Source organism: Nothobranchius furzeri, chromosome 5, assembly GCF_043380555.1.
Source record: "Nothobranchius furzeri strain GRZ-AD chromosome 5, NfurGRZ-RIMD1, whole genome shotgun sequence".
Taxonomy (NCBI): domain Eukaryota; kingdom Metazoa; phylum Chordata; class Actinopteri; order Cyprinodontiformes; family Nothobranchiidae; genus Nothobranchius; species Nothobranchius furzeri.
The window spans coordinates 37,000,048-37,012,521 of NC_091745.1; the positions used below are offsets into that span (position 1 = coordinate 37,000,048).

Consider the following 12,474-nt stretch of genomic DNA (forward strand, 5'->3'; position numbering starts at 1 on the left):
GAGGGAAATTTTATTATTTTTCTTACAAAATCTGAGGCCAAACATTTCACATTGCAAGCCAAGTACCGGTAACATAACAGAATAAAAAACCAGGGCGCAGCAGCACACCATGGTCTCCAGCAGAGGATGGCGGTGTTTCAAACCCTCCCAGCAGGCGGCGAGAGCTCATTCCTGGGCCGGAGCCGGTCCGCAGCACCCAGCCACAGGCTGCAGCAGGTGATGGCGGTGTTTGAAACCCTCCCAGCGGGACAGGGGAGCTCATTCCTGGGCCGGAGCCGGCCCGCAGCAGTGCGGTTTACATAATTTGGTATATAAGTCACTTTGGTATATAAGTCGCAGGACCAGCCAGACTATGAAAAAAAGTGCGACTTATAGTCCGGAAAATACGGTAAAAATAAAACAATAATACTCCTCAGATAGTATTTTCCGTTGTTAATTGCATCACACACACTGCTGTGGCATGATCAAATCTTTTGTTCTTCATAATTTAGTTATTTGATGACTGTGTGCTTGTGGGAAGGCAGGACGTTCAGCCCCACATCCATGGCTTCACCTTTCAAAACATGAAGAGGCAGAGATAGCTGGTTTACGTTCCCATGTGTTGATGGTCAGAACCAATCTCTGTTTCATCAAATGGAGGTTGTTCAAATTTCAGGTGAAATATTAATCATTCATAACTTTCCACAGAGTCTGTCTTCAAATGGCCTGAAACAATCTGCACTCTTTTAATCATCTTAAATTTTTAAAACTATTTTAACATCTTCAGTATCCTGTTATGCTTACACATTATGTGTACGCTTATATAAACAACTGTATTGTACTCTGCTCTGGTAACTATTGTCCATGATGTAAATATGTAATAATTGTGCTTCTGTTCTGTGTCCTGCATTGTTTGTATATGTGTGATGTTGCTGCTGACACAACCAAATTTCCCCTTGTGGGACTATTAAAGGATTATTCTATTCTATTCTATTCTATTCTAAATATCCCCGTGGGCTGGAATCTCTCCAGCATCCTCAAATCATCTTTCTTATCGGCTTCACCCCAGGAGTAAACCCTGAGAGAACCGTCTCCCTACGGGGAAGATCTCCACAGACGTGTTGCTGTCAGAGCAGGAAGTAGGAAGGAACCTCTCTGGCAGCAGGCTGGGCTGAAAAGCTTCCAGACAGGTGGCTTAAGATAAGGGGTCACACCCCTAACTAAAACAGCAGGAAGTGACCACAATAAGCCAACAACAGCATGATTAACAAAAACACGCTTCCCAGTAAGCAGCAGGTGACTTTTTGACAGCAAACAGAACACTATCACTCATGGTCACAAGTTTCAGAGGAGTGTGCACAGCAATTTTAGCAGATAACAGTCAAAAAGAGAGGGTGGTGTCAGATTTCACTGGGCTCAGCAGCCAATCAAGAGAGGTTCCTCCTCTCTGAGTACACCTGTGTTTAAAAAAAGCATGCACACTGGCAGTTTCCATGATAGTGAGCACCTTGGAGTGAGAGAAACTACATACCAGCACTGTGCAGAAACTGCTCTGTGTAACAACTCATCTGAATGTAAGTCCACCCTTCAGCTGTAATTCTACAAACGCAATGATGTAAAAGTTTGCTTTGTGAATTGTGAGGATTTATTTTGGGAGTTCCTATTGAATGAAGTAGAAGTGCATGAAAAGTAGAAAATTCAATAAGTCAGTCTCTCTTTAACTGTGCTTGTTAGGTGGTGATAAAGAAAACTGTCTGGCTTGTCTCATGGTGCACAGATTAGCAGTTTGTTTCTTAAAGGAGTGGGACACAGCCAAATGACTCAAGTTTAAATAAAAACAAACCGCTGTGTGTAAACGGCAGAGCAAGAGCAAGAGCAACAGCGCTTTGTAAAGAACCAACAGACTGAAAAACAAGTCTGGCTGTGTACCATAGTGTGGTGTTTGTGCAAAAGTGACCTTTGAATCAAAGGTTATTAGAGTCCTGCAGACCTACCTGTGCAGCTGGATCAGCAGAGCAGTGCTTAACTTGGTATCTGAATGAAACCATCAGCATACGTGTTTAACTGATGTCTAAAAATAGCAACAATCTCCAACTTTTCCCAGCGCTTCATGCAAACATTTAAAAAAATGTTTCCACCGTCGACAGCTTTGCTGCCCAGCTGGCCCTCGGCCCTCGGACCGGCCCTTAGATCGTCAGTCCTGTAGAACATTAACAATTTTCCTTCAAACTGAGGCTTTTGACAACACTTTACAAACTGGAACAAGAAAGACGTCACGTAAGGAGAAAGCTGGCAAAGAAGTCTTATTTGCACACCTGTGCACCAAATGTCTCAACGCATCAATCAACACGTCGTTGTTTTTATTGTGATTGGCTGCGTCTCGTTATTTGTATAATAAACATTTCCTTAATTCTATTTTTGCTGCAGTTTTTTTTTGCTTGGTTCTTAAAAAGGAATGCAAAGTTCTTGTTTGGTTCTGCAGCAGGCAGAAAGGTGATGGAGTTTTCCCACAGCTGCAAGAGTTTAGACAGAAAAGCACACACTGAGGGGTGCGTCGTGCACCATACGAGGTGGCAGTGAAGTCCCCAGGTAGATGAAGGCAGGTTAGCGTACTGCACTTGGCCCACTCCGCAGAAGGTCGACAGGCTCATGACAGGCAGGAGGTGAGTCAGTGCGTCAGTTCCACGTCTGATCTAACATTACATGCATCATTTTTTCCGTATGTAAACAGACATTTTTGTGGCGGGTAATGGCAGCAATCCTTGAGTTTGCATCGTGTCTCCTAACACACCCTGATACTCATTTATTTTTAATTTCTTTGAAACGAGTTGAATCACGTTTCTGAATCATCTTGTTTTTTTCTGCACCTCAAACATCATAAATTTGGCTCTAAGCAGGACGTGTGAGACTTTTTCTTCGTTCAGATGTGAGAACAACTTCAACAGAAGAGATGGGCGGTTAAAGAAAACCATGACTTGTCACACACAACACCGCACACACGACTTCCTGTGTGTGTCTCTCACTGCCGTCTTCTTAGAGCTGCTTAGCTCTTTAAAAACCTAAACCTGGTGTGTCACCTGGTAAAAGTGGAGCAGTGATGCCTCCTTTTGCACTGATATCTGGTGAAAGACGACCCTTTTCTAAAGTGGTCGTGTTTAGTGGCTGTCTGACGTGGCTGCTTTCAGATGAACGAGCTTTTAAAAACCTTCAGTGGGACCAGGACAAGTCCACTGGTGAGGTTGTTAACAAAATAAAGAACAGCTTTGTCTCCGTCTGATAAAGAGAAAACTTGAGCTGCAGTGGCCAGAGTGCTGTGTGTCCTGAATCTGTTTGTTGTTGTTTAGAACACGGTTCAGGCTGAATGCCAGTATCTTTTAGTCTGTAGATCATCTCTGTTGGATATTTTTACACACATTCAGGGGTGGCGGGCGAACACAGGATGTTCTGCAGGCGTCACAATCAGACACGCGCTCATATCCTCTCAGTAATTTCCCAGTGACGGCTCTGGCCTCTCACAAACTCACCCTCGCGGCTCAGGGTTGGGATCCCTCACTGCTACGCTCGGCCTTTTCTAAAGAAGGGTAAGTTTAAGATTACCTGTCAGATGTTTAAACGGTGCTCCTGTCACACTCCTGCAGTGTAAAGGCTACACAGCGAATTTACACCGCTGTCTCTTAGATGAACAGCAGCGGTGGAGTTTGCAGAACTGTCTCATGAAGAATATTTAGTTTCTCTGCTGAACCAGAAGCACCTGCCTTTAACCCTCTGCAGGCAGGCGTAGCAGATGTGCAACAGTTAAAACCTACCTACCTGCTTACTCCACACACGTGTTTCATGAGCATTTGTAACTCAGAAGTTCCCCTGAAGGACTCGGCTGTTCGTCCTTTTATCAGAACTTATGTTGAGCCTGAGAGGGTTAAAGCTGAATAACAGATGATTTGTTTCCGTTGCCTTTTGTAGTGCTGATTCCTTTCAGAGCGAGTGGATCGGAGCTTTGCCATATATTTATGATAAATGCAATCTTTTTTTCTTTTGTGACAGTAATCTTTAAAGTCAGACTTCTCTGGCTCAGTGTCTAACCAGGCAGTGGCTGCCTGTGAAGACCACAGATACACCGTTTCTCAATCCCCTGCAAAGACCTTTAGTGAACATTTAGTGAACTTTGCTTGGGTTGGAAGCAAAGCTTCTCTTCTGTTTAATGTTAAAGTGAGATGGACAGTCCATAGCTTACCTGGTGCAGGTAGCTTTTTGAGGACTGTCCGTTTGGAGAAACTGTTGGATTTTTCCCTGCACGGCTCTTAAACTCAAACACAGCTGGGACTAAAGTGGATTACTGCTATCTCAAAACAATCTTCTGAACGTTCACACTGTGGTCGGCTTGGCGTTAGTCTGCTGTTTACCAAGATTTAATAGTTGTGTTTGATTACAGCAGCTTGCTGTAACACATCTGGTAGAAACATCATGATGCTGGCAGCAGAATAACCCCGTACAGAGAAACGAATGAGCTTGTGAAAGTTTACATAGTTCCGTTTGTCATGGAGCTGCTTGGCTGGTCGTTAGCTCGTCTCCATTTCTCAGACCTTAACCATAACAGGTAGGATTTTAGTTTTTCATAAACGTTCAACAGGAACCCCCTCTGAACGCTGAGCTGTCGCTCTGCTCCCATTAAGCAGGATTTATGTGTTGTAGGTGTGATTCTAGTAGAACTGACGCGAGGGTCAGTGGTAACTCTGTCAGCAGGAACCTTCATTAGAGGAAGTGGATGAAAAACTCTCCAAACACACCAACACGTCTACTGTATGTCCCTGTCTCAGTGAAGCGCTCCAGTTTCATCATGTGTTCATGACCCTGCAGCCAGACGGCAGCTGGTGCTGCTGCTTTACGAGCATGCTGCCGGTTATTATATGTCGCAAATTGGGTTTTGGCATGAAAGCGCAAATTCAAACGTACAAGAATATATTACCCAATTTGGAAAATAATACAGGCGTCATGAGTCATTTGGATGTAGAAGCAGTGGACTGGGTGGATAAATATTTGCAAATTGGATCAGCTTATTATTTCACCCAAAGCGACTCTGAAAAGCAAATTGGATACAGGAGGGGCGTTTATGTGCAGCTTCTTAGGTTGGTTGTGTTTGGAGATTTACTTCACACCACCACACGACACTCCCCTCTCCAATCAGACTCGGCTGTGTGATTAACATCTTTTCTCCCAATACAATCAACCAAAACGGTTGCTGCTGTTTTCAGACTGAAGATAATCTTGTACCTGCGTCTGCTCGGCCTCACACGAGGCTCATTTATCCTTACATGATGGATTATTTCCTCATTCACTACAGCAGTATGGTGTAGTGATGGTGGAGCGTTGCAGGATTTGGGACAAACAGACCCCTAATAAGAAAACAACAGATAAATCTGACTTCCTGCATCACCTTCATGCTATTCACAAGGTGACTCGGCGCCTCCTGCTTGGGCCGCCGGGGCTCACTTGAGTTGTTTCCTCACTGTACGGGAAACAAAAACACAACGTAAATGGGTAACAATGAGGAGGTTCCTGAAGCTAACAGAGACGTTCTTTGTCCTCACACCACTGGCTTTAGAGTCTGAGTCCATTTCAATGGCTCGGGCCGAACAAGGAAGCTCCGTGCTGGTCCTCGACTAGAAGAAAGGTCATTCACATGATTTCTCATTTAAAAATATCAGTGCTCATATTGTGTTGGAGCAGCTGAGGGGCTTTGTTCAGGAGGCCAAGCACATCTGTGCTTCGCATCCATGTGCTTGTAATAGGAAAGGGACATGAGGTATGCTATGGGACACTCGCCATGAGGAAGTTCAGTTGTTTTCATTACACACACACACACACACACACACACACACACACACACACACACACACACACACACACACACACACACACACACACACACACACACACACACACGCTGGTATGTAACCGTATATTGTGGTTGAATAACCAACTAATTTCCATAACAGATTATTATTCCATCTAAATATAAGCAACAATGGTAAAATCCAGCACATGCAGGTGTGTGTTATTAAAATATGACATAATGCAAGATTTGGTGTAAAGGTTTGTAAAAATATAATTCGTAACCTGTTTAAAGATGACATCAGTAGCCCTTGGTCTTTAAAGTTCCTGCACTAGCCTTTAGCTTATCAGTCCTTGTGGTCTAAAACTTTATTTTTCCAAACTGAGGCCACTCACAAATGTCTCTAACCCACCAAATGATCTCATTAAACTCAAATCAAATAAGGCTGATTCCTTTTTTCAAATAGTCCGATAAGAATTCTCTCCTTTGTTCTCGGCGTGTTTTCTTTAGTCGGTGGAAACTCTCATTGCTGAACTGGAACGTCACAACGTTGCACAAGAAAGGAAAATGTTGACCTAGACACTTGTTGCTAGTGGAGAGTGAAAAACTTGATTCAACTGTTTTTTTTCCCTGCTGAGCATGATGGGGGGGGGGGGGGGGGGGGGGGAAATAAATATTGTTGTTCTACCCTTCTTTCCGTCACATATCTCAGATTACTGTCTAGATTTGCATGTGAGCATTTTAAACCAACGGCACAGAGGCTTGGCTCAGAGCTTGTGGTTTTCCACTGGTGGATCCTGGAACTGAGAGTGCCGAGCGAGGCCCAATAATAGAACCAGTTCTGTTTTCCATCACAGCCAGCTCTGAACCAAAACACCTAGATTTCATTCACATCAGTGGCTGGATATTAAAAGCTGATATTTTTAACACTGCAGCCTGTTTTTCTATTTTCCCCCCTGCAGCATTTGAAGATGATGCGATTGCTGTTCCTGTGTCTGCTGCTGCTGCTGCCAGCTGCCACTGGTACGTTCTCATCTCTGCAACGCTTTCAGCTGATAAACATCTAATGGAGGTCTCTATGCAGAGATCCAGTGGAAAACTGTTTTCCTCAACTACCGACACATGCGCACTCTCTGTTTTGTGTGCAGCAAGATTAATACTTGCACTGAAAAAAGAACCTGAGTGAAAAAATCTGTTTGCTCAAACAATACTAGAATAACATAGAAGGGAAGAACATGAACAAAGAAGAGCTGAACCCTTTCCCGGTGTAGAGCGAATCAAAAGCAGCTCCAGTTTATGTACATTATGTGCAAGTAGCTCTGGAGTGTATGGTATTACTACAGCACCACTCACATGTCACCATTTGAACTCTCTAACTGCATTAATTCTACTGTTTCTCTATTATTTGCAGTTTCTTCAGAGGACTTTGGTGGATCAGGTGATGGTATGTACCATTCATTTCTGGGCAAAACTCATCTTTTGCATCCTTTTGTGCTGCCATGTGGGTCTCTGGGGCCTTTGAAACACTCCAAACATGAAATACCCAGCTGTTGATTTAGGTCAAATGAACCATTTGATAAGGTCTCCGTTTGTGATGTCACAAGCAGGAAAAAAAGCATACAACATCCTCTCACCTCTCCAGGCTGGAGGAGCAGCAGCTCTACCCTAAGCCCCTCCTGGATATCAGAGCTTCTCAGCTTTTAGCAGCTTTAAGCCTAATTTATGCTCTGCTGTCATCGTCGCCAGACCGAGACTGCAAGCTTGTGATTGACCAGGATGCCACTTCTTTTAAATTTGTCAACAGCAACACCATTGCCCCCTCAAAAAATAAAAAAATATTTAAAAAGAGAGTCGAGAATATCTAGCGGCAGACACGGAACAGCTTGAAGAATACCTCGTAGAAAAACTCTAAATATATAAAGGTTTAATTCACCCGTGACTGGAGGAGTATAAAGAAGTGATGGGAAACGTGGGTTTAGGTGGGGATGAGGAGACCGAGGGACACATGTGTCCATGTTAAAACGTATCTGAAGCACAAAAACAGGATGTAAGCAATATAGTATACCCATTATCTTGGACCGGGTACTTGACAGGACACCCCAGAAATGTGCTACGCCCGCTGGAATAAAACTGCTCAAACTGCTTCATATGAGAGGAATTTAGTGCAAAGAAGTTCTTTATGAACGCGTTTAGTCTCGACCAGCGAGGAAATAAGGTCTCGGCATGTCTCCTCTAACAACAGCAGAAGCACTAAGCAGCTGTCACTCACCTGGGTACAACTCTTTTTCTTTTTTATTACATGATGTTAAATCATTGGCTGCATTGTGGCACAGTTGGTAGAACAGTTGCAGGTTCAAATCCAGGCAGCAGCTTTTCTGCGTGTAGGTCTCTGCATGTTTCGATTTTCTCCAGGTACTCCACTTCCTCCCACGGACCAAAGTCATGCCTGTTAAGACGGGCGTACACTGTGCGACTTTTTCACTTTTTTGAGCCGATTTTCCAGTCGTGCGAGAATCCACAACATCGGGGCGAGTTTTGCGCTGAGCGTCATGTAGTGTACAGGGGGTTACGAGAGGCGATTAACATCACGTGACCAGCTGCCAATCAGCAGTCGTGAGGTCGCATGGACTTCTGGCGTGTTTGATATTTTGCTCATCCCTCGTGAGGGTATCGCACTATTGAAGCGGCGCTGTGAGCAGCTGCGACCCAAAAAGTATCAGAACCGCTCACGGCGCGTGCGCAATCCTGCATCAACGCCGCTCCCCGCTATTTCCCTAATAACACACGCTGTTTTTTGTTTCTACACGTTTTTTTACTCACAAAGATTGTCAAGAAAGCGTGTTTGTCGTGTTCATGTCAAATTAAACTGATCACAAAACACATATTTACTTTCTTTATTTCGTTTTCCTCCTCCAACCCCCATAAATCGCTGTGTGTCCTCCTGCAGCACTCCCGAAGGACAACAGGCAAAACAAGACAAAAAAGTCTGACGTGTTGTGTAAAAACTGCTATTTTTAGCATATTTTAGGGCCGACGTGTTGCATGTGAGAACTGGGTCATGCAGTGTGAGCACATGACTTGTGAGATCTGCCCTGTGAGGAAGTCGTACAGTTTGAGCTGAAGCTGAGTGCTACGAGTGAAAAAGTCGCACAGTGTCCGCCCAGCTTTAGGGAGCTTGGAGACTCCGCCCCTCACCCACTGACTGCTGGGAGGAATCGCCAGCTCCCCACAACCCTCATAAAGCAGTTCAGATAACGGACGGGTTTGAAACCAAACTCAAACATAAACAGCGACTGGTTAGAGCAAACACTTCCTGTTAGATCACATTTACAAAAAACAGCGACAAAAATCTTTTTCCGGCTGATTTCACATTTGCTTCACAGTCGCCCATCATTGTCTGTCTGTTGTTAAATGATGTCACGGACCTCTGGATGGATTTTGATTGAACTCTTTGAAAATAATCACTGGGTATTCATCTACAACTCATTAACTTTTTGTGTCAAGTTGGCCGCCACCGCTAATCGACGTCAACAAACATGAAAGTGTCTGTAGCTCAGGCAGTTTTACAGCCGCTGAGATAAAATTTCACATTCACACACACACGGCCTGAGAGGTATTGTCTGAGGTTTGAACAAAACTATCATAACTCCATCCCGTCACCACATTTTTTTATTACCTTGAGTCAATAAGGGCTAATTTATTACATGGTTTAATAAATAAATGGTGAAAAATGTAAATTTTGAGGTGGCCATCAGTTTGTTTCATGCTGTTTTGATGCTTTTTTCACAGAAAGCGACGATGAGGACGACTTCATCGACAGAGGTGAGTTCATTACCTCCCAGAAGCAGCCTGGACCGTGGCTTGTGCTTTCTTCTGTGTCATGAGCATGAACACTGTAATGGCCGCTGGCCGGAGCAGAGAATGTGAAGGTTATGGCCTCTAATTACTGTCAGTAAGTCAGCGCTGTGCAGGGTGTTCCAGTCCAGCGAGATGTGCGGAGGGCCGTGACCCCTGTTGACGTTTACCTCCCCCTAACCATTAAGCCCTGAATGGAATCAATTAGCTCTCTGGAGGGCCTCGTGGATCCTGCTGAAAGGCCAACGAGCACGCTGACATCTCCGCCATGCTGTCGGTCATCTAATCAACATTGGCATTCTCATTCTCTCCACACGCTGTTCTGTCACTCCTCATCTTCACTTTGATGGGCATCTGATGGAATTACAGCCCTGCTTTGGAGCAGTGCTGCGGCCTGACTGCTTTAAATGGCTGCAGTTGTTTACAACACGCTCAGTGGCTTCACTCAGATAGTCGAAATATCGACTTTATTTAACCAAAGTTACAGATGGTTTGAGGAAATGATGGTTAATCTTGTGAGAAGGTAAATAATTCTTGGGAGTGTGACTTCTGTTCTCTTTATCTCTTAGACACTGCAGTTGCTATTGGTACGGACAAAGCCACAGGTACAGAAGAATCCTCAGGTAAGCTCATAATCTCGTAGTCTTCAATCATTTCATTTAGTTAGAATCAAACTTTTAATTTGTCGGCCGTTTCATGTTTGGCTCATTTAGATCAGATGACCGTGATCATCGTCGTCGCGGCCGTCGCAGTGGTGGCTCTTTCTGTCGCAGTCGTAATCGGTACGTCTTTCATGTTGTGCTGGGATGTCGGGACGTTTCCTTCCCACAAACGCACCCTCGTAAAGCAAAGTAAATATTAGCTTCTCTTCTGGAGTCATGACCTTTTTTGTTTCTTTTCTTTTGCAGCCGTCATGCTAATCAAACGAAATACGAGACTTCGGCAGCAAGCGTAAGTTTAACTTGTACTTTTCTCTACAGAAGTCATCAATATAAGAGGTTAGCTTTAAGTCGTCTCTGTAAGACGGGTTTGTTTTCAAGTCTTTTAGCCAGTTGTTGCCTAGAAATTTGGCTTTCACTTTGTGTCAAGTCTGTCTACGTGTGACAGAACCAGTCGGATGGGTAACAGCCTCATTACTGGTTGTACGTTGTGCTTGACTTAATCCAAATCATCGGCTCAGAAGTAGAAAAAACATTTGGGAGTTGAAGCATCACCAGCAGCCACCCATTGGAGCCCGCCTGGACATGTAGAACAACTAGTATCATGCATCTTGAGTCCTCCACAGCTACCAGTATCGCTCCCCGCCTATCGAACAATGGTTGTCAGTGGGTCTGCAAGACCCAACACGACTGGACTCAACCTGCGCCAAAACTCACCTCAGACTGAGTCATGAGCAGGTAGCTGTGTGCTCACAAGTAAACATGTCCTTGGCTTGTTGACAACAATCAGTCTGACAGCAAAACAACCTAAACCAGTTCTGCAGAGCCGCTGCACTCAGCTGTCTTTCTCCCTGATTTGCTGTTGGAGTTTTAGCAGCGTAATCCGTTTCTTTTGTACTAGAGGTGGAGTGTAATAGCACGACGTGTGAGTGCGGGGTTGTGGAGTGCGGATTCAGGCAGCAGGTGAAGAGGCATCACAGAGAAGACACCCAAGTCGACCTGCAGCTGTGAAATCCTCTGCAACATCTGGGGCTGGCTGCAGGAGATGTAGCGTCTAGGGGTGCTGCACTGTTGTAAAGAGGCTTAATCACACAGCAGCCTCTGGTTGGTTGGATCAACAGTTTCCCACCGTGAGATGATGTCCTAATGTTCTACAGTCCTTCATCACAACGCAAAGTCTTCAGCTTACAATTTATTTTATTCTGTATTTCTTCTTCTAACTTAGAGCAGTTAGAAAAATGTTTCTAATGCTCTTCTTTCTTTCCCAGGATTTACTCTGTGCCTACGGAGCAGAACGTGAAGGAGGCCATCTAATTCCTGGCAGCGCCGCAGCCCTACAACACACATCCAAGGGAGGGGCGACGCGTCGGGCTATACCTCCTCTCTGACTCAGGACAGTTAAACTTATTTGCACAACAGCCTGCTTGCCACTGCTCATTTTCCTACTCACTCCCACACATCCTCGTGCATGCACAACACATGCAAAGCTTTTGTTCTTTTTGCTGCTGCACGCTTTTATCTTTGTCCCAGTCGTTCTGTACTCCCATAGGCCCACGGTTTAGCCCAGACTTCTGGAACACATTCAACCCTTCTAATTGGATTCTATTTGAAGAATCTAAATTAAAGACGGGGCATATGGCTTAAAGCGTCTTTGTTGAGAGATAATTTAGCATAGCTGTGGTATTTTTTCTGCTACGGGAAATGATTCTGACCAGCTAAGCAGTAAAAGTGTATTTCTGCTGCATGTGGAGCAGACCTGTCTCTGAAATGGTCGTTGAGTGAGACAAACCACGCTAATCCACACTAAGCCTGCTGAGCGCTCACTTATTCTCCTATTCACTTGTCTGACATCCTCTGTTCCCGGCCCAATGGGAGCGATGGGAGGTAGTGCAGGAGGAAAAAGGCCAAACCTTTTCTCCTTCTATTCAAAAGCTGTAAAATAGAAGCAAGTGGAAACACACACTTTCAGCAAAGCTGCATATTAATCATGATGAATGATGTTTTCACTTCTCTATCTCTTTCAGTTTGAAAAGCTCTCTGTTTAGTTTTGCATATTGTAAATAGCTCTCTGAATGCTGTGGAGTGTTAGATGAATGCTTTCTACACGAGTAGCGGGAAGCGTGGTCTGACGGAGCGGAGGAAAAAAGTAAA

The 12,474-nt window shown here is 44.5% G+C and overlaps 1 protein-coding gene across 2 annotated transcripts; it reads left to right on the forward strand.

Annotated features, from left to right (window-relative positions):
* Positions 1-1,451: 1,451 nt before the first annotated feature.
* si:dkey-262k9.2 (uncharacterized) lies at positions 1,452-12,378 on the forward strand. 2 transcript variants are annotated; one of them, XM_015948982.3, is made up of 8 exons: positions 1,452-1,553; positions 6,772-6,832; positions 7,221-7,253; positions 9,599-9,631; positions 10,234-10,287; positions 10,378-10,446; positions 10,573-10,615; positions 11,592-12,378. In XM_015948982.3, the coding sequence occupies exons 2-8, from the start codon at positions 6,781-6,783 to the stop codon at positions 11,635-11,637; spliced, it is 330 nt and encodes a 109-aa protein (XP_015804468.1). In that variant the 5' UTR covers positions 1,452-1,553; positions 6,772-6,780; the 3' UTR covers positions 11,638-12,378. The 2 variants fall into 2 exon arrangements, with proteins under 2 accessions (XP_015804468.1, XP_015804469.1); XM_015948983.3 differs by lacking the exon at positions 1,452-1,553 and adding an exon at positions 3,463-3,560.
* The last annotated feature ends 96 nt before the right edge of the window (positions 12,379-12,474 follow it).